A 24,144-nucleotide genomic window follows, 5' to 3' on the forward strand; every position below is an offset into this window, starting at 1 on the left:
GGGGGGGGTGGGGGGGGGGGGGGGTGGGGGGGGGGGGGGGTGGGGGGGGGGGGGGGTGGGGGGGGGGGGGGGTGGGGGGGGGGGGGGGTGGGGGGGGGGGGGGGTGGGGGGGGGGGGGGGTGGGGGGGGGGGGGGGTGGGGGGGGGGGGGGGTGGGGGGGGGGGGGGGTGGGGGGGGGGGGGGGTGGGGGGGGGATGGCATCTTCAGAGGATCATGATCCTCTGAAGATGCCAGCCACAGACGCAGGCGAAACGTCAGGAGAGAATGCTGCTAGAACACGGCCATACAGCCCGGAAACCACACAGCACCCATCTTGATTTACTTGTTCTGTCTTGTTTTGGTTTATGGTTCTAATTTTAATTTGTAAAGTATGTTTTAATACTATTTATATGTATCTAAATCTAATAATAAACAAACAAATAAATATGATGTATTTATTAGAACTAGTTTAATGATCAGCAGGGCTTCCTGGAACATAGTGTGCCAATCCATATAATTTATTTCCAGTAAGTCACTCAGATATAAATATGAAATATACATTTGTTTCTACATAGAAATGTGAGGGACCTATTATACCCTGCAATTCATGGCACTTTGGCTCCCCTGTTTGCAGATTTGCTTTTCTGAATGCGTGTGCATCTCACAAAGATGGCCAGATACTTGATATGATGAGTAGAATATTGCGCATGGGACATGTTCAGGTTCCATTCCGGGTAATTTTACTAGCTGTATCGCAATCAAGATGACACTGCCCCCAAGCAATATGACTTTCTGTCTGAGCAATACTCTAAAGTATGGTGGGAGGAGGTGTCCCCCAGGGGTTTCACCTTGGAGTTTCAGCTGGTGTTTGATCAATTGTCCAGCATTGGGGTGTCGTAGAATGAGTGGGACAGAGGAAAAAAATTGTCTTCCATTTTATTCATCTTTTCCTTCACCCCATCAAGACCCAATCCAAATTATCACTTGAAAAGAAAGACTTGTCCATCTACCTGATTCCTCAGTGAAGTTTATTCCCATTTCACAACTATAAACAGGTTTTGAATATCCTGCAGAATATAAATTTTAGATTGCCTCGGTACACTTTTTGTTTGAGATTGAGTACTATCCATTGTGTATATACTGTGTTTCTCCGAAAATAAGACAGTGTCTTATATTAATTTTTGCTCCCAAAGATGTGCTATGTCGTATTTTCAGGGGATGTCTTATTTTTCCGCATCACAGCTGCATGCTCTGGTGTTCTGTTCGACAGGCATGCTTCCCAACAAAAACTTTGCTATGTCTTACTTTTGGCGGATGTTTTATATGTAGCAATTCAGTAAAACCTCTACTATATCTTATTCTCAGGGGATGTCTTATTTTCGGAGAAACAGGGTATCAGTTTATTCATTTCTGCTTTGTAGATTGCAGGACTTGACGCTCTATAACCCAGAAAGGACCATTACAGTTAAAGGCAGTATTGAAACATGTGCCAAGGCTGAGGAAGAAATAATGAAGAAAATCAGGGAGTCCTATGAAAATGATATTGCTGCTATGAATGTAAGTATGTCTCTAGCCTCTTATGAAGCAATTATGTTCAATCATGTTTCTTTAATTTATAAACACCACACTTTCATCTGTCAGTTTTCAGTGGAAGGTCCAAGTCCAATAGAGCCCCTCTTCTATATCCCATAGTGACTCAGGCACAAGCATATTCATGTTTTTTTAATTGTACTGAGCAAGCAAAGAATGTGGTATTTAATACAAAAAGTATTATGCATCAAATCTCTTTTTCATTTTTTAAAAAAATACTCTTATGACTTTGTAAAAGAGGCCATACAGTTTGGGCAACATTTGCTAACATTTTGAGAGCCTTCTTTTTCCCCTGATGAACATTATTTCTGCTTTTAGGACTCAGCTACAGCAGTTTCTGGGGGCAAATATGGTATAGCCCAGGTAATCTAAGTAGTATTAGTTATTTGAAAGAGGGACCACCAGGGAACTCTCTGCAGAGGAAGGCATTGGCAAGCTACCTCTGCCTTTCACTTGCGTTGAAAGTTCCTTGCTGGGGTTCCCATAAGTCGGCTGCAAATTGAAGACAGTTCACACATGTACAAATGCACAGAGAGCAGTTCTTGTTGAAACTGACCTTCATCCTTTGTTTTACAGTTCCATGTCACAATAACATCATTGTTACTCACCATGTTCATCTGACTCAGTCTCCCAGAAGCATGATGACTTGTCTTTGAGTCATCACGAAACCTAATATTTGTTTGCCTTTGCTAATTCACACACCTTCTAAAGAAGACAAATTTAGCTCTCTGTACAGCTCTGCTTTCAGCTTAGGTAGAACATGTTCCATGGCTTTACACAATAAATGAAATTCTTTATACCTCCCCTTCAGAAGATGCTCAAAATCTAATAATAATTTCAGAGATCATGTTAATCGGCTGTGGCAAAACTAGTCAACAGAAGTGTAACGACACCTTAAAAACCAATAAAATTTTATTCTGGCATAAATTTTTGTGGACTAGAGTCCCCGTGTATCTGAAGGAGAAAGTGGATTGTAGTCCACAAAACCCTTAAGGAGGAATATTTTTTTTTAGTTTCTAAGGTGCCCTTAGACTCCTGTTGCATATTTGATAATAAACTTGTCTCTACAGCTGTACCACTCTTTCAGGTTTTGAAAACTTTGTACGGTGTTTGTGCGTAGCACTCTAAAGCCTATTATTGTCATATTATTATCAAGTTTGTTGTATTTTAGATTGTTCTGTGGTCATTAAGAATTATCTTAAGATGATTAATGGGTGAACTGTCGTTAGTCCTTTCCCTTTGTTCCCCCCACTCTTGTTTCCCAGTTTTGGTCACTTCTCTCCATATATTCCGCCAAAATTGAAGGCAAGTGCTCCTTACCAACATAGTGGCTCACAGGTTCAGGCTACAGTGGTTTGTAGCATGGTTGTGAGCTCTGCTCTACAATTAATCCTGAGCATAAATGTCAGAAGACATGGTTTTAGTGTTATATCGCTAGCCAAAATAAGCATTGAGGTTGAACATTTTGAAGTTTGGCTTCTCAACAAGACATGGAATGATCCACATCCTAAGAAAGTCTTTACATTATTAACTAACAACCTTTTTTGTCATTTCAGCTTCAAGCACATTTAATTCCAGGATTAAATTTGAATGCTTTGGGACTATTCCCACCTTCCTCTTCAGGGATACCTCCTCCAACTGTGGGGGTTGCTTCAGCTGCCGCTGCTTCTTCATACCCTCCATTTGGGGTAAGTATATCACTTTGATAGTAGCTGTATCTACTATTCAGATGTTGAATCCCTGCTGACATGAGCACGCACTGAGCAATATTGCTAAGGAACAAAGAACAAAAAGGCATGTATTCTATAGAAAAACTATTTGTAGTGCAATGTGGAGAAGTGATAAAGCAACATTACAAGGAAAGAGCCGGCCGATGTCTGTGTAATACCTGTAAGTGGAGAGCCTTGGGGTAAATGGGTGAGAATCACTTGAAGATTACTCACATGAGGAAGGAATGTGTTCTGAGATTCTAGCTCCAATGTTAACCTCTAGTTGCTGAAACATTCATTAGTAAGTATGATGTTTATTCTTGATGGTTGCAATTCTTTTAAGGAGATTTTTAAATTTTGATATTTTTATATGTGATTGGGATTTGAATAATACAGTGTGTGGCTTCCTGATCAGAAGTATTCTTGAGGGCTGGATGAGAGTGTAAATAAATTCGTTTCTGTGCTGCCATTGTGAATACACTTCTGTGTAGATAAAAAAATCTTCCTGTTTTAATTACAAGCAGGGGCATATCTTTTAAAGATGACAGCCAGGGCAGATGTTGAACTGAGCATCCCCCCAAATTGATGTGGAGTTGTGGGGGAAATGCAGTTCAAGGGTGGGCTTGGCCAGATGTAATCTGCAGACTCCACCTCTAAAGCCCGTAGTTTAAAGTTGGCCCCACCAGACTGAGCCCAACCTTAAATTGCAGGTTCTGACCTGGCTGAGTCCAGCTTTATACTGCTGGCCCTGCCTCCAAAGTCACGTGGACTTTAGAAGTAGAGCTAGCAGTCTAAAGCTGGACCTGGCCAGGGCAGAGCCTGCAGTTCAAGACTGGCCTTGGCCTGGCCAGGTCCAGCTTCGAGGAGGAGCCCACAGTTTAAAGCTAGACCCAGCCAAGCCCAGCCTGGAACTCTGCCGCCCCCCCCCCCCGCCCCCCAACTTCACATCGAGTTGGGGGAACACACAGTTCAACACCTGCCCTGGGTATCCTCCCCAGGGGCAAGGGCGCAGCTTAACCCAGGCTCCCACAGCAGTGCCCTTGGTTACTTCCTGGAGCCCGTTCTCAAGTAGCTCCCTTGATTGCAAGTGAGATCATAATTACTGTGTCATCATGTTGGCAATAAACTTGGGGTTGCAGATCCCACTCCCAAGTTTCCTGGGGATCTAAAACTTGTCACTCTGCAAATTTTTTAGCAGTACTGTAACTATACCCTTCACAGGTTATCTTTTCTGAAATTAGAATATAGTAGACACAACAGTATCGATGCTATTGAAATTAATAAAATATCTTGATTAAGATTTAAAAATTTTAACTTCTCCTTACACCCTTTCAATTCTTGTCATTATCATGCCATTTCAAGATTATCAGTACAATACTATGTAAATTTACTCCAGTCTGAGCCCATACATTTCAGTTGACTTAGACTGGGGGGTATTCCTGCAGAGGATTGCCTCTGTAAATCCGGTTGAAGATTTCTGTGGCGTTAGGCAAGAGCTTCTGAATATTTAGGGCAAAATAAGTGCGGAACAAAAGCAAGATTTATTTAAGAAAACAACATATGCTGAAGCATATAGCAATAGCATTTTGTACCTTATTTTTCCTAGCTCATGGTTCACTTTCTTCAATGCCATAAACCAGAACTTAGATTAATCGGTAGAGCTAACCAAATCCAAGGCAATAAGTTTTTTGTGTCTCAGTGAGTCAGCAGGCCATTGTTCTGCTAGACAGTTTTGGTTTCTTTGGGGATCCTGTTATGCATAGTGAGTACTGATTTTACTTTCTTCATAGATCAGAATCTGTTACCAATACTCCCTGGCTTTTTCTGTGACCTGTGGAGTAATTTTATGCATAGCATTATTTAAGCACAGAGAGTGGATACTGAAAGACAGTGTAACTGTGACTACATTGAAGAAGTACCCTGTGTGAAGAGGTCATGCCAAGCGATGACCGAGAACAACTCCTGGCATTATCTGAGAACAGTATTTCTTTTCAGAATAGTTGTACTGGCAATGGGTGTGCATTACATTGCATCTCAGTTTGCACGTGCCAAGGCTGAAGCCTTTCCATCCTTGCTGTTCCTGCCACTATTCACAGACTTCTTTTACCTGAAAGAAATTGTAGCAAGTGATACCACAGAGAACACCCCTTGTACAGCAAACTTTGTGGGATACTTAGTGGGATACATAGCAAAAATGTGGGACAGCATAGCACTAATTATGGGACACTATTATGATGTTTGGTAAGATAAGTGGTAGCTTAACCCCCAAATTATCTTACCATAAATCTGTAGGATTGCTGTCATCAGTATTTACCCTTGGCTGCCCAGATGCCTGTTTTCCTGCCCATCCCAAACTTTGCCCAGATAGCCTCAGCTATGCATATATGGGGTATATGCTTTTAGTAAACAGTGCACTGAAAGTTTCAATTATATACCATTTAATGTACTGAAAACTCAGAACTGGATTTCAGGAGTGATTTCAGAAGTTACATAAGAATGAAATAACAAAGCTAGCTAGAAACTTATTTCCTCTTTGAGCCTTTCTTTTGACACTCCGGGCAATATCACACTGTCGAGAATAACACAAGCAAAGACTTCTTCTGAAACTCTGTGGATATTTCAAATTAATATTTCTTGTGTGGTCTTCCGCTTATTAGGTGGTTGGTTTAAACAGGATATTTAAACCTAATGTTTTGTAGGTGTGGTATGATATGGTCCTTAGGCTTTAGAAAACAATCTTGTATTTACTCATCTGTTTTGAGACTTCTGCCAAGAATTCAAGGCAGTTCATCATGTGATGATACAGCTTTGTTATGCGGTATTTTTTGATCCAAATGTAAATTATGTGCAACTGGAAATCCTTTAGATTCTGACATTTTCATATTTCACTGTTCTTACAAGCATGTTCTGCAGCATTATATGCATGCTCCTTGAACATCAGAAGTGCATATTTGTTTCTTTCAGCCTCGCTTTTACAGCTGATTTCTGTTCAGTAAAACTCCTCTTTGTCCCCCTCCTTCTTCAGCAACAGCCTGAATCTGAGACTGTTCATCTGTTTATCCCAGCCTTGGCAGTGGGGGCCATTATCGGCAAGCAGGGGCAGCACATCAAACAACTTTCACGTTTTGCAGGTGCATCTATAAAGGTAATGTGCATTGATCAATTTCATACATCCCCAATCTTCATGAGTGTCCCAGCAAGTTTCTACAGGTTCTGTTCTGTGTCTGTTAGATGCATTGCTTTGAATGTGAAGTTGTAAATGGTACCTGCTGTCTATGGAATGCATCTTACTAGCTTCTTCAGAGAAAGGATAATTAGAACCATGTTTCTAAAAATTTTGAGGCATGAAAATTAAACTTCATCCTCCACATACATCCTTGATATTCTTGACTTGCAGATACATTTATTTCTTTAAAAGCTTCATACAAGTTTTAAGTCAAGAGTATTTTGCCTTTATATGTATTTTGCCTTTATATGTTTTGCCCAGAGGTCATGACCATATAGAAGGGCTGTGTGTGGTTGTGTATGTGTGTCTGTTTATACAAACCCAAGGAAAGGTCAATTTTTCCAATAAACAAGTGGGGAGGAGAAATTGGTATAAAACACACACACTTCCAAACCAAAGAAACAGTGTTTGTTTACATATGCACATATCACATACCTTTAACAGCAACAAAAAAAAGTTGACCAAGATTTCATGGCATTGTAGTGTTGCCTAGTGATACCATATGTTCTGGCACTTTAAAAAATTAAAAGGAACTACCTGAGGTAAGAGGAAGAAAACCAGAGAGCAAGCATAGCTGTGGCAGCAGCAAAGAAAGGTGACAACAAGAAGGGTAAAGGAGGAGGCCACAGTGGTGGGAGGCAGAGGTGATAGCAGCAACAGGAGGAGAAGGAGACAACAGGAAGAGGCAGTAGCGGAAGAGGAAGGAGATACCTTAGGGAGGAGAGGGAGATCAGCAAGCCTCAGATCAACTGGCCTGTGAGGGAATTCAGAACAGAACCCACTTTCCACTATTTGTCCCTCATCATTGATTGAGGATCTGATCCAGAAGCACAAGGCATCTGGCTCCACTTCCCCACCAAACCCAGACCCCACCACATGAGTGACCAGCAGCTGGGGGAACAAGGTTTGCCACTGAAAACCAACCCTGCTGCCTTTCTGTTTCAAAACTTCATTCCCTGCTCCCAGCCAGCCAGATGATTGGGGAGCTTTGATGGACTCTGATGGACTTTGCATCATTAAAGCTTCAGTTGGTTACTGTGGCTGGGTTTTTTTCCCCATGTTCCTTCAGACTTTCAGTTCATCTCTCCCCCAGCCATCCTGCATCAGCAAAGGGCCAGGGAGAGTTGGCTTTCCTGCTCAGCTGCCATTTTATGGCAGGAGAGAGAAATTAGAGGGCAGTGAGGAGTTCCTGTTCTGCGACACATTTCCATCCATCCGTCAGACTGCTGGGACAGTTTTTGCGCTCTCTGACTGTACCTCACCCAAGAATGGCTGCAAAAATGGAAACAAACTCTACTTTTCCTGCCGTTCTTGATTAAGCAGAAATGATGGGTCTCCACTTGAATTTTAATGAACAAACATGAAGGAAGTATAACTTGTGTTTATGTTGATTCAAGTGGTTGAGTCAAAATAAGAGTGAGTATCTGCTGAATTATGAGAAGGTTCGGTATCAATTTAGCAACATCTCCATTTTAGTAGAAGAGTTTTAACTTAAAAGGAGATCATGGTTAGAAATAATCTTGATCAAAGAAGTTTCCAGTGATTTCGGCATATACAGCAAGAACTTCTTTTTAGATTCTAATAGCCCTGCAGAAATCTTCCAAGTTCTGTCCTGCTTTTCAGTTTTCTCTGGCTCTATTTTCCAAGATCATCTGTAATCGTAAATGTACCTGTGTAATTTGGACTGAAATCATTGACATTACTTTAAAATAATCTGACCTTGCATGCTAATAGAGCCAGTTTTTTCTTTAATTGGTAATAAAATAGAAGCCCTTAAGGTGCAAGCGGGACTCTTAAATACCTTGAAATAGGTTTGCAGTTCATACATTTGTTTTCATTGATAATATTACTTGTATTGGGGAAACAGTTTTTCAGCCCTGCACATCAGAATGTGTTCCATGATTCATATCAGCCATTTTTACCAATATGTTCTAGATTGCACCTGCTGAAGGACCAGATGCTAAGCTAAGAATGGTGATAATCACGGGACCACCAGAGGCACAATTTAAGGTACAGTAACTTCATTTGTATACTCATAGGTGCCTTTCTGAAAGCCTCAGCTGGCTCTTCTAAACTCCCTAGAAGTAATATGTTTATTTTGACTTCATTGAAATTTAAGTTAGAAGATGAATAGTCAGTAGATATGCCATTTTCCACACCACCCCAATATGGGAGGACCCTCCACATGCGTGCACACGCACGCGCACACACACACACACACACACACACACGTGCGCTTTAAACCTGATAAGCAGCTGGCTTGGGTGAACTTTTTTTCTTTTTTGATGGAGGCAGCGCAGTAATTTTGGATGAGTCAAAGTGTTACATAACTCAGGTTTGGATAGTAGAATGTTGTGTATAGAACTCAGAAGAATGTATTCGTATTAATTATTTATCTTCCCAGTTTTCTTTTTTCAAAGAAGACTTTTCTGAAAACAAAACCCAAAAGTATTCTGATGGATTTTGCGTCATTAAAGCTTCAGTTGGTTACTGTGGCTGGGTTTTTTTCACCATGTTCAGTTCTAAGTGCTTGATGGTAGTTTCAGAAGCCTTCATCAATACCTTGTGATTGTTCTGGTAGTAAACCAAAATGCTTTTATTTTATAATAACTTCAATATATTTAATTGTCAGTGTGGCCAGATATGTGGATATTTAAATCCTCACGATGAAGCCATGAACAGTCAAGTCAGATCTTTCTGCAGTCCTGAAAATCATCCCAAGTTTGCCTGAAATCTAAAAATCAAAAATACGTGGTGGTGGGGGAAGGGCAAAAAGCCCCAAAATGATAGTAGCAGCATCTGTAACTTCAAGAAACAAATGCCACCATTGATAACTATTGACAGCCACTTTAGCATTGCTAGGCATCAAGCCTTGGTTTCTGTTAATAAAGGCAGGTGGAGGGGACACCCCTTCCAGTGCTGCTTTGGCCTTTGGACTCATTGGGGCCAGAACTGGCAGAAGCCATCAGCTGATGCCACACAACTTTCACAACTCACCCAGGCCCACCTACTTGCTTCTGTTCATTGGTAACCACACCACAAAAGGTGGTGATGTAGTGGTTAAAGTGTAAGACTTGGATCTGGCAGACTCCATTTTGAATCACTAGTCTGCCATGAAAGCTTGCGGAGTGATCTTGGGCCAATCATGCCATACTCAGCCTAACTATATCACAGGGCTCTGATGAGGAAAAAATGCAGGAGAGGATGTAAGCTGCTTTGAACCCCTATTCTGGAGAAAAATGGGATATAAATCAAATAACTATAGCTGAATATGGGAGGCAGATAAAAGGTAGGATGGTTGTTGGGTGGGAAGGAGAAAAAGAAGCGGGAAAAGGTGAGAATGTGGTAATTACTTCTGTAGAGGCTGTGAAGGGGAAGGAAAGCTAAAGATGAACATGGCAAATAAAAATAGGTCAGCTGATGGGTGGGGAGAGGAGAAATTTTGTTACGTTCTAAACATAGATACCAAAATAGCTTTATTGTTTTGTTACCTACTGTTTTAAATAATGTAGACTGACAAGAATTGTAAACATTCAAATTGACAAATTTGAAGGATATTCTTCTAGTTGAGATTAATTTCTGTCCCTGTGTTCTTCTAGATAGAACATTGGTGGGGGTGATAAAGCATTAAATCCAAGGAAATACAAATGTGCCATTTTCAACTCCTCTAGCATTGCTGACAAATATTGCTGTAGTGTTTACAGGAATGCATATTTAACAGGACAGGATTTAGCATGAGATGGATGTGATAATTGGTGATATTTTTCACTTTGCAGGCTCAAGGGAGGATCTATGGAAAACTAAAAGAAGAAAATTTCTTTGGGCCTAAAGAAGAAGTGAAACTAGAAGCTCATATAAAAGTACCATCTTATGCTGCTGGTAGAGTTATTGGTAAAGGAGGCAAAACAGTAAGTAGCTGAAGAAAAGTTGAATAATATAAAAACTTCCTTCTTGATCAGGTTTGTAGAACATTGTAGGCTGGTGCATTGATTTCACTATTTGGGTTGGGGTTTGTTTACAGGTAAATGAACTTCAGAATTTGACAAGTGCAGAAGTCGTCGTTCCCCGTGACCAGACACCTGATGAAAATGATCAGGTGGTTGTGAAAATTACTGGCCATTTCTATGCATGTCAGGTAGGTGGATGTTTTTAGACCTGAGGAGAAATTACATGAACACAATCCGTCATGTTTTCTAATACTTGATAATTCTGTCCAGCTAACTCACCCCCCCTTCCCCACAAGAGGGGAATAAAAGTATGGTTAATGACTTAGCATGAAATCTTCCATTGTATTTATATATCTATAGTCTGTTAAACCATTCCTATTGCAATCTTGATGAGGGAGCAAAAGGGGAAAGAATTGTTCCTACTTTCACTATCAGTAAATAAAGTTATTTACTCTAATAAAAAAACATGTTAATCCTGTACCTATAAGAAGGTTGTATTTATAAGCAGGTGGTGATGATCACAGATAAGGTAGGGCTTTCTGTACACTTGGGAGGGGCTCCCAGAATATGTAGAACAATATTAGTTTACTAGCACCAAAGCCCATTTTAAATTAAAATAAAATGGGTTCAAGAAGTGGGGGAGGGCGGGCGGGGAACGACCCCCTGCTTCTTCTTCCTTTCAGGAGAGCAGCCCATATTGTTTGGGGCAGGGGAGGCTCCTAGGTGGGGACAAAATGGAATGTTGTGAGCCCTGCACACCCATTGGCTGGGGATTTGTTGCCATCCCTTAGCAATTATGTATAAGGATAAAGTTTTCAAAGGAACTTTTTAAAAAAACCCACCTAAGAACTGAGCATCCATTGGGAGAAAGAGTAGAGGAAAGCAGGAACAGTGTGACAAGGAGTAGAATTGATTTGTCTGTTTATAACATCGGGATGGGGAGAATTACAATCAGGACGAGAAAGTGAGAGAAGGTATGAAAAGTTGATCGAACTTAAAAGGTGGTGGTTGGAACTGACCATCAGTTTCATTGCACTGCAGCTTGCCCAGAGGAAAATTCAGGAAATATTGGCTCAGGTAAGGAGGCAGCAACAACAGCAAAAGACAGCGCAAAGCGGATCAACTCAGCAAAGACGAAAATAAAGGCTGAGGAAAAGACCCTTCGGAGACAGATGCCAGACCAAAGAGAGACTGTTAATGGACAGGTTCTGAGCACCTGTTGGAGTTGTATGCAGAAGTTTCACCAAGCCAGTCACTTGTCTGAGGACCAGGCCACACTTGGCAGTCTGTCTCTGAGAATGTATTCTTTAGGCTCTCTTACTTTTGAAACCCAGCTTTAAACTAAGGACCCCTTCACTTCCCTTTTTGTTCTATTCTCACAGTTCAACATAAACTTGTTAGTCTTCTTTTATTGTTCTTACTATTCCCCAGCAATTTTTAGAACTTGGTTTAATGAAGCTTTCTCTTTTGAGTTCACTGAATTAAAAAAAAGAAAGAAAAGGCATTGCTCTTCTAGGTCCGCTTGTAGAAGAAGAAAAGGCAATTGGAAGGGTGGGATTCTGGGAGGGTTTGGGTTTAGAACAAGGGCATTGACAAGAGGTTAAGTGTTACTCCCACTGTTAACCAAGTGGCATTTCTTTTAAAACATTTGGTTGCATTTTTACATAACACTGCCATGTATAAACTAAGGGAAGTGTTGAATGGTGTTGGCCAGGGCATGAAAAGATAAATATGCATTTTACTAAACTACCTCAGGCATTTAATACCTCAGATAAGAAATTGTTCCTTTTTTTTCTTTTGGGTATTTTGTATACTTTATAAAGCTAATATTTCTTGAGCATTTTATTTTTTTAAGAAAAGTAAAATTTGATCAGCCAGCAGCTGGAAGTACTACAGAACTTATTGAGGGCGGGGGATGAAATATAGTAGATCACTTCTAGCTGCTGGTTGACGGGAGTGAGATGGAAAAAATATAGTCTCAGATTATATCTGAGGGTTTCAACACAATCATTTGTTTGGGGGAGGGGGGGTTAGTGAATGTTCAGAAGATACCTAAACAAATGCCAACATTCTAATAGCAGCAATGCCATGATTTTTCTTTTAAGATGGGATGAAAAAGTTTGTGATGGTACTTTGTTGGGAACAGAACAAGGAAGTGATGGCAAGAGGCTGGGACTTGGGGGTAAATTTTAGCAAGTCTTCTGCAGACTGGAAATGTTTTTTTTCCTTGTGCTACTTGATTGAATGCATGAACCCTTTGTGCCTTTGACCATCACTACCTACCTACTAATGCTACATTAAAACATTTGCCACCCATTTGTACTTTGCTGTTCTGTTTCAAAGAGCAAGCTTCATCTTCAGTTTCGTAAGATGCTTCATCTGCTAGAGCAGTTTAGAGGCCTGGTTTCTCTGCTCTCTAGCAGATTGCTTCATACTGTTTTCGGTTACCATGATAGAGGAGGGGAGGAAAGATCAAACACCGTTTGGTCTCATTTAAAGGTAATGAAAGGCTAAGTTTACATATCCAGCCGCTACTAAGGGCCACACTTAAGCCACTTCGAAGGTTTCTCTCTCTTTTAAAAAAAAATGAATTAATGCAACCTCAAGCTTGGCTTTCAAAATAGATGCAGCAGGATTTATGCACATTCTGCAACCAACCCATTACAGGAGGATGAGAACTAATTAAAAGGCAGGGATCACAGGAAATTTACCAAATTTTTTCCCTTTGTTTCAGAATGTAATTTGAATCATGATTGTGGTAATATGCATTCAAGTTTCTACAATAAACTTCAGTCTACCTCAGTTTTAACAATGTGGCAACACATGGTGCATAAAGACTGCTGTGCGTGTGCACGCCTGCCCGTGTGCACGAGCCATGCTATTACCTCGGACCCTTTTGTTTGTGATGTTTCTGTGCATGAGAAGATTGGAATTGCTATGCTGCACTGATTTGAGGGGCACAATTAGCAAAAACAAAATTTTTGTTTCACCATTTTGTTGATCTACCTCTTAGATTGATATTAAAATAGAGGCATTTCTACATAGAATAGATCATTTTCCCAAAGATCATTGTTGTACAGGTTAGATAACTTTTGAAAAATGGTCTGGTGTTTTTTACTTCATCTTTTCTTTACTAATTGGTTTAAAAACCACAAATTTATGTTGTAGTTTAGCAGAAGGAAAAATGGAAGGGATTTTTTTTGTTCTTGGACAGTACTTTACCTAATCTTTAGGAGACTTTTTTTCTTACAATGAATTTACAATTACTGAAGTATAAGGTCATAGTGTGAAGTTTTGTTGTCTGAATCCAGTATTTTCTCAATATTGGAGAAAGATTGATTTGATTGTTTTCCATAACAGAATTATTTTACATAATAAGTGCTGCATTTACATCTGCTGATTTAAATATTGTCATTTCTCTTAAATTACTAGACATTAGCGTGGTAAATCATGTCTTTTACTTTCAACTGAGATTTGGTAACTTGGAGTATTTGGATATAGCTAGCAATTTATTCTGTAAATGACTGCAGTATTCACAAAAGTATTGATCATTTCTCTTCTGTAATGTGCCCCCAATGCAGCTTCACTTGCCAGGTGCCTCTGAATGGAATAAAGAGTTTAACTCCTATCATCAGATAGAACTGTGTTTGTTTTTCTCTCCCTGAAGTTGATAAACACTGTTGTGAACCCTTGTGACCCAGTTGAGAAATGTTTCCCATGAAGGAGGTTCTGCTGATCTGTCATGCTTCATTCTTGCCGATTTCCTTTAACTGCAAATTCCTTGTGCTTGCAAGCCTGGGACAGTGGTTGTTGAATAGCTTGATGAGATTTCCACAGCACACACACACTCAGTACACATAGAAGCTTTTGGTTTTTGCTGACTGTGTTTGACCTTTAAAGGCTGCATTAGAAACTTGGCAGTCCTGGGATAATGGGGAAAAGTCCTCGTGCAATATAGTAAGCTAGCAAATGCTGGATGTGTTGCTCCAAAATTGGGGAAAGGTTTTCAGTATTTCTTTAAAAACAAAGGATTTGGCAGAAACAGGCCTCCGCTATATCTTTGCCACAAGAATGAGAATTTGAACCTGGATCTTTTAAGTCCTAGTCCAGTGGTTCTCAACCTTCCTAATTCTGTGACCCTTTAATACAGTTCCTCACCTTGTGGTGACCCCCAACCATAAAATTGGTATATATAAATATAAAAAGACCATTTTCTAATGGTCTTAGGCGACCCCCTGTGAAAGGGTCATTCGACCCCCAAAGGGGTCGCAACCCCCAGGTTGAGAACCACTGTCCTAGTCTAACACTCAGACTATTAAAGACTACATAACAAACTTAATGACAGGATTGCGGGTCATCTTTCAAAATCTGAAGCCACCCTTGTTAGACTACCAATCTCTATAAAAAGCCGCCACAATCTTGAAAGATGTAATTTAGTAACTATACCTATTCAAAGATCTCCGAAAGCTCACAATAGGCATAGAGTTACATAATATTCAGTGTCAGTTTTCAGGTGTAGCCCCACAGGCCTGCCAATCAGATTTTCCCTAGCTCCAAAGCTAGGGTGGGGTGTCCTTCCCATCCAGTTCAGTTTTTTTTTGCCCAGGTTTGAAGAAAGAAAAGGAACTATCTCCATATAGGGCCCCATTACCAGAAGTGTTCGATTACCTCCTCTCCCTAGCAGTTGGAGGACTGGCAACCATCTACATCAAGGTGCACTTGGCCATTTCAGCCTTGCATGAAAAGGCAGATGAGGGTTTCCTCTGCACACCCCTTGTAAGCACTTCCTGAACAGGCTCAATATGTTTCCCCGACAAAGTAGAATTGTCCCACAGTGATCCCTGTCATTAGTCCTATCTAAATTGATGGGGCCCCCTTTTGAACTGTTAGCTAATGGTTCATTAGCTTTGCTTACCATGAAGCTGGCTTTCCCAATGGTGCAAGGGATGAGAGAGCTGGCCACCCTTATGGTCAACCCCCACTTCTTGAAAGTTGTGTCATGTTTTCATATTTCAAAGGAAGCATTTCTGCCCACCTTTTTTCCTAATCCCACATTAGAGGCGGAAAAGATATTCCATTTTCTAGACGTTAGAAGACGTTGTTATACTACGATCACACAACATGGGAGTTTAGAGTGGCCAAAATTCCGTTTATTTGTTACTGAGGTCCAAAGGGCAAGGCAGTCTGCATCCAGTCTATTGCTAGGTGGGTGATTTTGACTGTTAGATAATGTTATAAATCCACAGGTACGAATTGCCCGCTGGAGGTGAAGGCATACTCAACCAGAGCACAGGGCTCCTCAGCCACATTCCATCAGAGTTCCCTTGATTCATATATGTAGAACGATGACCTGGTCAGTAGAGGATACCTTTGTGCAACACAATGCCTTGGACAGATAATCGGGGAAGGATGCAAAAGTTGGCAGAGCACTAGCAGAGTGTTACAGGCGCTGTTTCAATGAGCTCATCACCCCAACTCCAAGCAAGTCAGCTTGCTAAAATCGCAAACGGGCTACACCTGAAGACCGAAATTGAAAACAATTACACTTAACCTGTAACTACTGTTCACTGAGGTCTTGATTGCACATACTCCTGTCCTGCTGTGAGCTCTTCTACCTTCGATTGGTAGCAAAGCAGGAACTAAGGATGGAGGGGGAGGCCCCCATTTGGTACATATGACCGGGTGGGAAAAACTCCAACGTTTCTAAATAGGAAGGGAGGGGTACCCTTCCCTAGCAATGGAGCTAGGAAAAAACTGCAGGTCTGCATGCAGATGCAGTCCCAAATGCGTGTCTGCACCAAAAACCTCAATGAACAGCAGTTACAAGTACGTGCAATTCTATTTTTTTCATTGACCAAGCATAGAAGAGATTCTTTATTTCATCAAACAAGATGGTGAACATGGTAACAGAAACCAGTTCAGAAGTCACACAATTGAGGTGCTGAAGTTGTAGATTTTTTTTTACTTGGGACTTCTAAATATCTTCAGTTTCATTTAGAAGAGGGTAGGGATGCCCAAGGGGGTCACAAAGGCTCATTTCAAACACATTTGGAACTGCCTTTTACAGAACATGCAGATATATGAACACAATAAGGATACATTTCTTCCTCTTTGTGCAAAGTGGGAGACAGGTGAGACTACTCTGAATTTTCACAGACAGGTTCAGACAGGCCTCTTTACCCTCTCCCAATGTCTGGCCAGTCTCTTCTCAAATGCTTTATGTGTTTTTGAGCCCCCCACTTATAGGTCATAGTTGCCATCTTCCTGTCTCATGCCTGCAGCTCAGTGCATCCCATACTGCCATCAGGTGGTTTCTATGTTGATTATCAGGTGGTTAAAGGTCAGTAAATGTTGATGAAAACAACAAAGGTAATTGTATTTTAGTAGATATTTGCCACTTAAAATAGCATTGGGTTTATTTACACATCAGAATTTACATTTCTGAATGGCAAATTCAGTAGGAATAACATTTTTCCCAACATTCTACTTATCTGAAGAAGTCCAATTTTGATATTTCCAAAGATCTAGCAAAAATGATAATATTGTGGTGTAAAGTGCCATCACGTCACTACCAACATATACATAAGCAACCTAATCCTTTAAATTCTGTGCTGCTGTCATTTAGCCGTTTCCAAGGAAAAAAATCACGTGCAGTTTTCTGCTGGAATAGGTTACGTGGTAGGCACACAAGTCAGAATGTATGATGATCAGCGGGGACATGAATGTTAATTTTAAAACAATTTCGAAATGGGTATATTTCTCCCACTTCTCGCCATAATGTTGATATCTTACAGCAAAGTGTCCAACTCTGGTGCTTCAGATGTTAATGGACTACAATTCCAATAGGCCATACCAGCGGGGGCTGTTGGGAATTGTAGTCCATGAACATCTGAAGCGCCAGAGTTGGACACACCTGTCTTAAGCAACAAACTTCTGTCGCTGTCTGTACAGTGGGTTAAAAACAAGATCTTGAAAAATATATGAACTTACGATCTCTACAAAGTTATGCAAGAAGCTCTTGTTTCTATAAGTGTAACTCACTGGTTCTTTTCCCTTTTGCCAAGTCTTTTTATAAGCTGCATTTCCTATATGTCCATTTGATACAAGGCAGCTGTCAAGATGCTACTGAAGGTTACCAAGCCGCCTTCCCCTTCATTTCTCCCAAGAATCTGTATCAGGCCACTGTAATCAAACAGCTTAGTTGATGCAAAGTTGCTCTGAGGCTATTCATTGCTGTTCAGAAGGCAATCCAAACATGAAGTCATCAGGTAAAGATTCTGGAATTATCTGTGCCAACTGATCATCATAAGAGCGAAGAGTCCATAACTTTTCCAACTCATAAATTTCACGTGTCTCTGGCAACATAAAATGGACCACAATATTGCCTAGAAAAGGGAAGAGAGCACCAAAATAAGTAAAAGATGAATTGAGTCTGTTGTGTTCTGTGGCTGGATAAAAACTTGCACCTAACTAATGGTCTCAATGGGCACATATAATTTTAGTTTGAAAAACTTTAATTCATGTACTGGAGCATATTGAACCCAACCAACTGCAAGTGGAGGATAACAGTCGACATTGATCCTGCTCCCCTTTTGCCTGGCTGTCCCTTTCGAGTTGCAGAACCTGCTTGGACAAGACCTCCAGGTTGGAGGGGTTGCAGGGAGAAGAGGAAAGCAGGCAATGTCCCCTTTCTGGCTTCTGCCAGCATCAGGACTGCTGGGGAAAAAGAACGAGGAGAATGCATGCAGATGTGTGCTCTGGGTTGGTTGGTTACAGTTGTTGCAATGGTTAAATGTCAGCGTAGTGGAAGCATTACTTAATATGGCAGTACTGATGGGATATTAGAGAATTTATTGCTTACATTTACCTTTCTGAATTAATGAAAAGTTTCAATCAACAGGTATTGGCTGTTTGTATGAAAATGCAGGTAACGCACACCCATGATACGAACCTAAAAGGGGAGTAACTGTCTAATTTCCTGCTTCCACCACCTAATGCAGGGGTAGGGAACCTGCGGCTTTCCAGATGTTCAGGAACTGCAATTTCCATCAGCCTCTGTCAGCATGGCCAATTGGCCATGCTGGTTGGGGCTGATGGGAATTGTGAATGCGTCGAACATCTAGGCCAAGGTTCCTGGAGACCTGAAACTAATGCATACTTACTTTCGGTTAACTAACACACATGATCGAAAGGCATCCTGCATTAGAATGTGAGTGGCTGTGGCTCAGGGGCAGAGCATCTGATTGGCATAAAAAAGGTCCCAGGTTCAATCTCCAGCTACAAGGATCAGGTGACAGGTGATGTAAAACTCAAGTCCTGAGATTACTACAGACGCTGGAGAACTACTGCCAGTCTGAGTAGGCAATGCTGACCTTGATGAGCCAATGGTCTGATTCAGTATAAGACAGCTTCAGGTATTCATATGTTCACCAGCAGTTACAAATAAAGCCATTTAGTCTGTTGGGTAAACCAATGTTCACGATAGCACAAATGCTCAGGTGCAAGAAGGCACTTTTCCCACTGACATGTATTATTGCAACAATAAAGATTTGTCTAATGTAGTTACGTTCTGCCTTTACTCCCTACTCCTAGTAATAAATTGCTTCACATCCACCACTTAAGAACTGAATTCAGTGCTTACCAAAATCTATACACATCCAATTTTCAGACTCCTTTCCTTCAATTAAAACATGAGGTTCAGAATCAGTCTTCAGATGTTTATACTGGAAAATACAAAACAAAAACCAGGATGAGGAACCACACTTTGAATGTTGAAAATTAGACGCAGGAAATTACCAAATGGCTAAAATTAAGCTTTCCATGAACAAGTCAAGCTTTGCACTGACTACTTTAGCATATTCCTGCTTTAATAAATATCCTATTCTCAAATATACTTGTATTTGTAAATATGGCTCATCTTTTCTCTCATGCTTTTGAAAATAATTTTTTCCTCTCAGTTCATTGCTTTTCCGTTTTCAATTTTCTACTCCCATTGTTTGCTTCACTCAAGTACCACATCTACTTCTGATGACTAAACTATCAAGCAGCCAATATATCTTCTCTGTATACCATGTAGTTATTGACTCTCCCCAATTTACAACAGTCTTTCCTCTCCTAGGAATGATTCCTACTTCCCACAGGGAGTGACAATATACAATTACACAAGTCACAGAAAATATGAGTCTGTGTAATGATTTCCCATGAACTCATCTAAAGTCAATACTGTACCAAATATTTATATAATGCACAAATGAAGCAAGCTACAGTCTTAACCTGATGCAGTCAATTTATTCCAATTTAACTCATTTGTCAGTCAGAAATCCTGCCAGCAATGGTACAGTCAGATTCTGTTCTTTGGAAGATATTCTATTTTTATTTTATATATTCTGCAAGGTTGCCTTTCTAATTAAGAATACAAAATTGCTATTAATAAATTTCAGAATGCTTTCTATTTAAATTTCTCTCAAATCTAAATGTGAAAATATTTGCCATACCACTTTTATCAAATACTGGGCCATGGCACGCAGATGCCGTGTGGAAGATCCACCGACAATTATAAAGTAGTTGCTGTATTTCATTTCTGGAGGCAGCTGAATAACACAGATATCTTTGGCATTTTCTTGTCTTAGCAGCGAAACCATATGGTCAATGCTGAATGTTGATGCTGCATAATCTGAAATGATAAAACTAGCTGTGATCAACAAAAAACAGACATACATCGGTAAAAATGGAAGTTAATTTCCTCTCAGAGTCTTGGAGTAAGTCCTACCTCATAGGTTCCCAACATGGTACCTGCCAACCCCTTTCCTGGTGGCTTCACACATTCAAGTGCCTTTTGAAACTGGGGAAGCAGGGAAGCCCATCAGACTGTCAGAAATCCAAATGTGCCCCAGGGTCAAAAAGGTTGGGGACGCCTGCTCAACTGGTGTATGTGAAAGTTTCACTACACTGATCAATATATAAAATGTCAGCTCTCTGCAAGCTATGACTTGCAGTTGAGAGTGGGTTTGGGGCAGAAGCGTATCAAGGGAAAACAGCACCCCCCAAATGACCAAAAGACGTGCGCCCAGGGACATGGGTGACCCCATGTCCCTATAGGCCGTATGCCTCTGGTCAGGGTAATCCCATGTCCCTATAAGCCGTATGCCTCTGGTCAGGGGAAGCCAATGCTCCTAGCTTAAAGGCGATGTCAGATGCATGAAATGCTACATGGGAACACCATAAAGACTAGGGTTTTTTCCAAGCCCGACTAAAACAAGATCTCAAACATGACAGACCTCAAACATGACAGAAAAATCAGCAAAGCATAGAATTCCTAGAATTAGGTGGAATTAACTGCTGAATACTGTGATGAAAAAGCTAGCTGAGCACATTAACAGACGGTCCCAGATGGAGAACCCTATTGGGTACAATATGTTATAAAAATTACATTTGCAGCACAATAAAGCATTTTATTTCACCTATAGGAGCACTTAAGCCATGATTATTGAAATCAAGCAGGCAGGTCTGCAAGAGGCAACCCATGGCTGCAGTCAAAACCCTAGCACTTAAGTAAAGCTCCCAAGAGGCCCCTCATCATGGTGGTGGTAATAGCAGCTGCACCTCCTGTTTGAACCCTCAGCAATGTCTACCCCTTGCGAAGCCCCACAGAAAGTATACTACAGTGTAACGATTATGACTTTAATGAAAAGTATTTTAAAATTACTGTTGTGCTCAGAGTGTAGCTCAAGGGGTCGATTAATCTGCAAGCATATTCAAGATCCACATTCCACCAAGGCATGCAGACCCATGTGAGAGGCACTTCTTTTTGAACAGCCCCCCCCCCCTTCTACCTGTCACCTGGTTTTCTTCCTCAAGCCTTCTCACAGGGCCAGTACAGCCAGGAGTCTATCCCACCTCCCCCACCCCCATAATTGTTCACGGAACCACTGATGGGCTCACTGCAAAATCAGACCTTGTTTCCTGGTGCTTTGCCTGCTCCCATCATAAAGTCATAGCTGGTAGGTTTGCGCAGAGAGGTTGTCCCGCCCCTTCTCCCCCGTGGTAGGTGTGCCCGCGCTTTAGCCTTTCCACGCAGCTTCCTCTGAAGGCCCCTTCCGCACATGCAGAATAATGCATTTTGAATCCACTTTCAGAATTATTTGCAAGTAGATTTTACTATTCCGCACAGTAAAATCCAGCTGCATACATTGAAGGAGGATTAAAGTGCATTATTCTGCATGTGCGGGAGGGGCCTGAGTCGCTCAAGGTCTGTTAAGGCCACTTCTCTGGTTTTGAGGGGGGAAAGAAGGACGTCCCGCAATCTTCGGCTCTGCTCTCGGTCATCGGGATGGAGAAGAGAAGAACTTCCACACATCCCAAAACAGAAGCGGGTTGGGCCTCCCCTTCTGGGATGTTATCAGCGTTCCCCAGCCTCGTACCATCATGCCATGAAGTTTCGCCGGCCGGATTGTCACTCCAGCTAAAGCAGGCAACTTAAAGGCTAGCAAGATTTATTCCAGCAGACGCTTTCGGGAGCCACAGCTAACTTCGGCAGACGCATCGGAGCCAGGAAGCTGAGACTGGATTAAGTTCTTGGTGTTTCATGAGCCCCGCGGGCTCCTGTTTTACTCTGTTGGGTGAGTTTGTCAAAAGGCACAAACGAGGCGGTCATTCTCGCGAGCTTGGAGGCCTCTTACCGGAAGGGTTCCCGTCGGTATCGGGGCCAGCGGGTGGTTCCTGCCCGACTCGCTCTTCCTCCTGCCCGTGCTCGGCTTCCTCTGCCTCCTCTGCACCTCGCACTTCAGAACTACCCACGCCGCTGGCGCTCCGCTGCACCACTGAGGCCACCCTGGAGACGAGAGCGGGAGCCACGGGAGTCACAACGCGCGGGCCTCTCGCTATGGCGGCGGTGACAGCAGCTGCACCTCCTGCTTGCACCCCCAGCAGCGCCCGCAGGTAGCGAACCCCCCGCCACATGGCGCTCGGCTGTCCGGCCCTCCGCGCCCCTGTAGGACTTTCGCACCTTCCAGCGTTCTAAATAGGAACCTCTCGTGGAGGCTTCTTCCCCACTGGTTGGCTGCTGCAAACCCAAACGCGTTTATGGTTGGCCGCGGGCCGCACGTGGAAGAGGACGCAGGCGCTCTCTGCAACGGAGTGGGAAAGGCTTCTATGGGGTCCGCCTTGTGTTTTGTGTGTGCGTGTGTGTGGGGTTTTTTGGTGGTCCAGCTCTGGTCTCAGCGCAATTGTGTTTGATGTTGTTTTGCCAAAGGCCATTGGAAACTTCATTTTTAAAAACCTGTTGTGAAGTCGTGCCAAGGACGTAGGTAAGGGGGCGGGGGTTCTTGGGTTCACCCCCCCCCCATTCATGTCCGAAGTTCCGCCCACCCGTTTGTGTGTTTTAAAAACATTTTTAGTGTTTTGGGGGAATCTCCTGATGATACTACCCGGGTTTGGTGAGGTTTGGTTCAGGGGGTCCAAAGTTATGGAGCTAACAGAAGATGGGGGCTACACCTTTGAGGGTCCATAACTTTGGACCCCCTGAACCAAACTTCACCAAACCTGGGTGGCATCATTAGGGGAGCCTCCTAAAGATACCCTAAAAGTTTGGTGCTGCTAGCTTAACAATTGCATCCCTGCCAGCAGGCACCCCCTAAATTTCCCCAGATTCTCCTTTTAAATCCACCCCCTTCGGCATGGATTTAAAGGGAGAATCTGAGGTCCTCAATTTAGAAGAAGAAGCAGAAGAGTTTGGATTTATATCCTCCCTTTCTCTCCTGTAGGAGACTCAAAGGAGCTTACAATCTCCTTGACCTTCCCCCCTCACAACACACCCTGTGAAGTGGGTGGGGCTGAGAGCTCTGAAAAGCTGTGACTAGTCCAAGGTCACCCAGCTGGCGTGTGTGGGAGTGCACAGGCTAATCTGAATTCCCCAGATAAGCCTCCACAGCTCAAGCAGCACAGCGGGGAATCAAACCAGTTCCTCCAGATTAGAATGCACCTGCTCTTAACCACTGTGCCACATTGAAAGTGATGCTGTTTCACGATGGGTGATAATCCACCCCAAAACAGCATCACTTTCAATGTTGTTTAACTAGGGACCCCAGATTCTCCCTTTAAAGTGGATTTAAAAGGGGGGCGGGACGCAAAACTCAGATTTTGCACCAGGCTCCATTTTCCCTCTATGCCTCTGCCCAGAGGGGAGAGCAAAAGGAACTGCCAGCTGCCGCCTGGGAGCCCAGCTGGTGGGGGGCAGGGGAGGGAAGGGCGGGGAATTCTGCCGGCCCTGGCTTTGGAGAGCTGCTTTTATAAGCGCTAAGCCAGGGGCAGGGCTTGGGGAGGCGTGGCCATGCCCTAGGGGCTGGTAGGGGTGTGGCCCCACCCCCGAACCCCCCCATTAAAAATCTATACCTACATCCCCGAGTCGTGCGCCTGCATTCCAATTGCACATTGACTCCACTCCATTGCAGTGCTTCAACTGGTCAGGAGTATGCAGCAAATATACAAAACTGGTGTAAAAACGGCTCTCTGAGTGATATTCCTATCTGTGGTGGGGCTGGCAACTTGGGTCACAGGCGCATAGATAGAAGGAAGGGGAAGGCGGGCAGGTTAACAGCTGGGCTGTTATTGGTATTTATTGGACTGACAGACCACCAGCCTTACTGTAGTGTGGTGTAGTAGTTAGACTGTTGGAATACGATCTGAGAAGACATTC

At 42.4% G+C, this 24,144-nt stretch overlaps 2 protein-coding genes across 2 annotated transcripts in view; one reads left to right on the forward strand and one right to left on the reverse strand.

Moving 5' to 3' along the window:
* LOC125440863 (insulin-like growth factor 2 mRNA-binding protein 3) overlaps positions 1–14,087 on the forward strand; it is a 90,744-nt gene extending 76,657 nt beyond the window's left edge. The window contains exons 7-13 of the mRNA XM_048510925.1: positions 1,371–1,536; positions 3,126–3,257; positions 6,304–6,423; positions 8,440–8,514; positions 10,281–10,412; positions 10,526–10,639; positions 11,493–14,087. Coding sequence (XP_048366882.1) covers positions 1,371–1,536; positions 3,126–3,257; positions 6,304–6,423; positions 8,440–8,514; positions 10,281–10,412; positions 10,526–10,639; positions 11,493–11,594 — 841 coding nt within the window. The 3' untranslated portion in view covers positions 11,595–14,087. The remainder of the gene's footprint in view (positions 1–1,370; positions 1,537–3,125; positions 3,258–6,303; positions 6,424–8,439; positions 8,515–10,280; positions 10,413–10,525; positions 10,640–11,492) is intronic.
* A 2,742-nt stretch (positions 14,088–16,829) lies between these two features.
* On the reverse strand, positions 16,830–22,519 carry MALSU1 (mitochondrial assembly of ribosomal large subunit 1). Its single transcript, XM_048511735.1, has 4 exons — positions 22,130–22,519; positions 19,946–20,124; positions 19,093–19,174; positions 16,830–17,836 (listed from the first exon to the last, which is right to left on the reverse strand). Exons 1-4 carry the CDS (start codon positions 22,407–22,409, stop codon positions 17,679–17,681), a joined length of 699 nt encoding a protein of 232 aa, XP_048367692.1. The 5' UTR covers positions 22,410–22,519; the 3' UTR covers positions 16,830–17,678.
* Between the last annotated feature and the right edge of the window lie 1,625 nt (positions 22,520–24,144).

Source organism: Sphaerodactylus townsendi, linkage group LG11 (assembly GCF_021028975.2).
Source record: "Sphaerodactylus townsendi isolate TG3544 linkage group LG11, MPM_Stown_v2.3, whole genome shotgun sequence".
NCBI classification, from domain to species: domain Eukaryota; kingdom Metazoa; phylum Chordata; class Lepidosauria; order Squamata; family Sphaerodactylidae; genus Sphaerodactylus; species Sphaerodactylus townsendi.

Bases quoted from the DNA above. Each gene is read 5' to 3' on its own strand.
- MALSU1 (XM_048511735.1), bottom strand. From the start codon at position 22,409: ATGTGGCGGGGGGTTCGCTACCTGCGGGCGCTGCTGGGGGTGCAAGCA. The intron at 19,175-19,945 runs GTATGGCAAATA...TGTATTTTCCAG, and splicing joins CCCAGTATTTGATAAAAGTG to TATAAACATCTGAAGACTGA. The intron at 17,837-19,092 runs GTAAGCACTGAA...TCCCTTTTCTAG, and splicing joins TTGGATGTGTATAGATTTTG to GCAATATTGTGGTCCATTTT.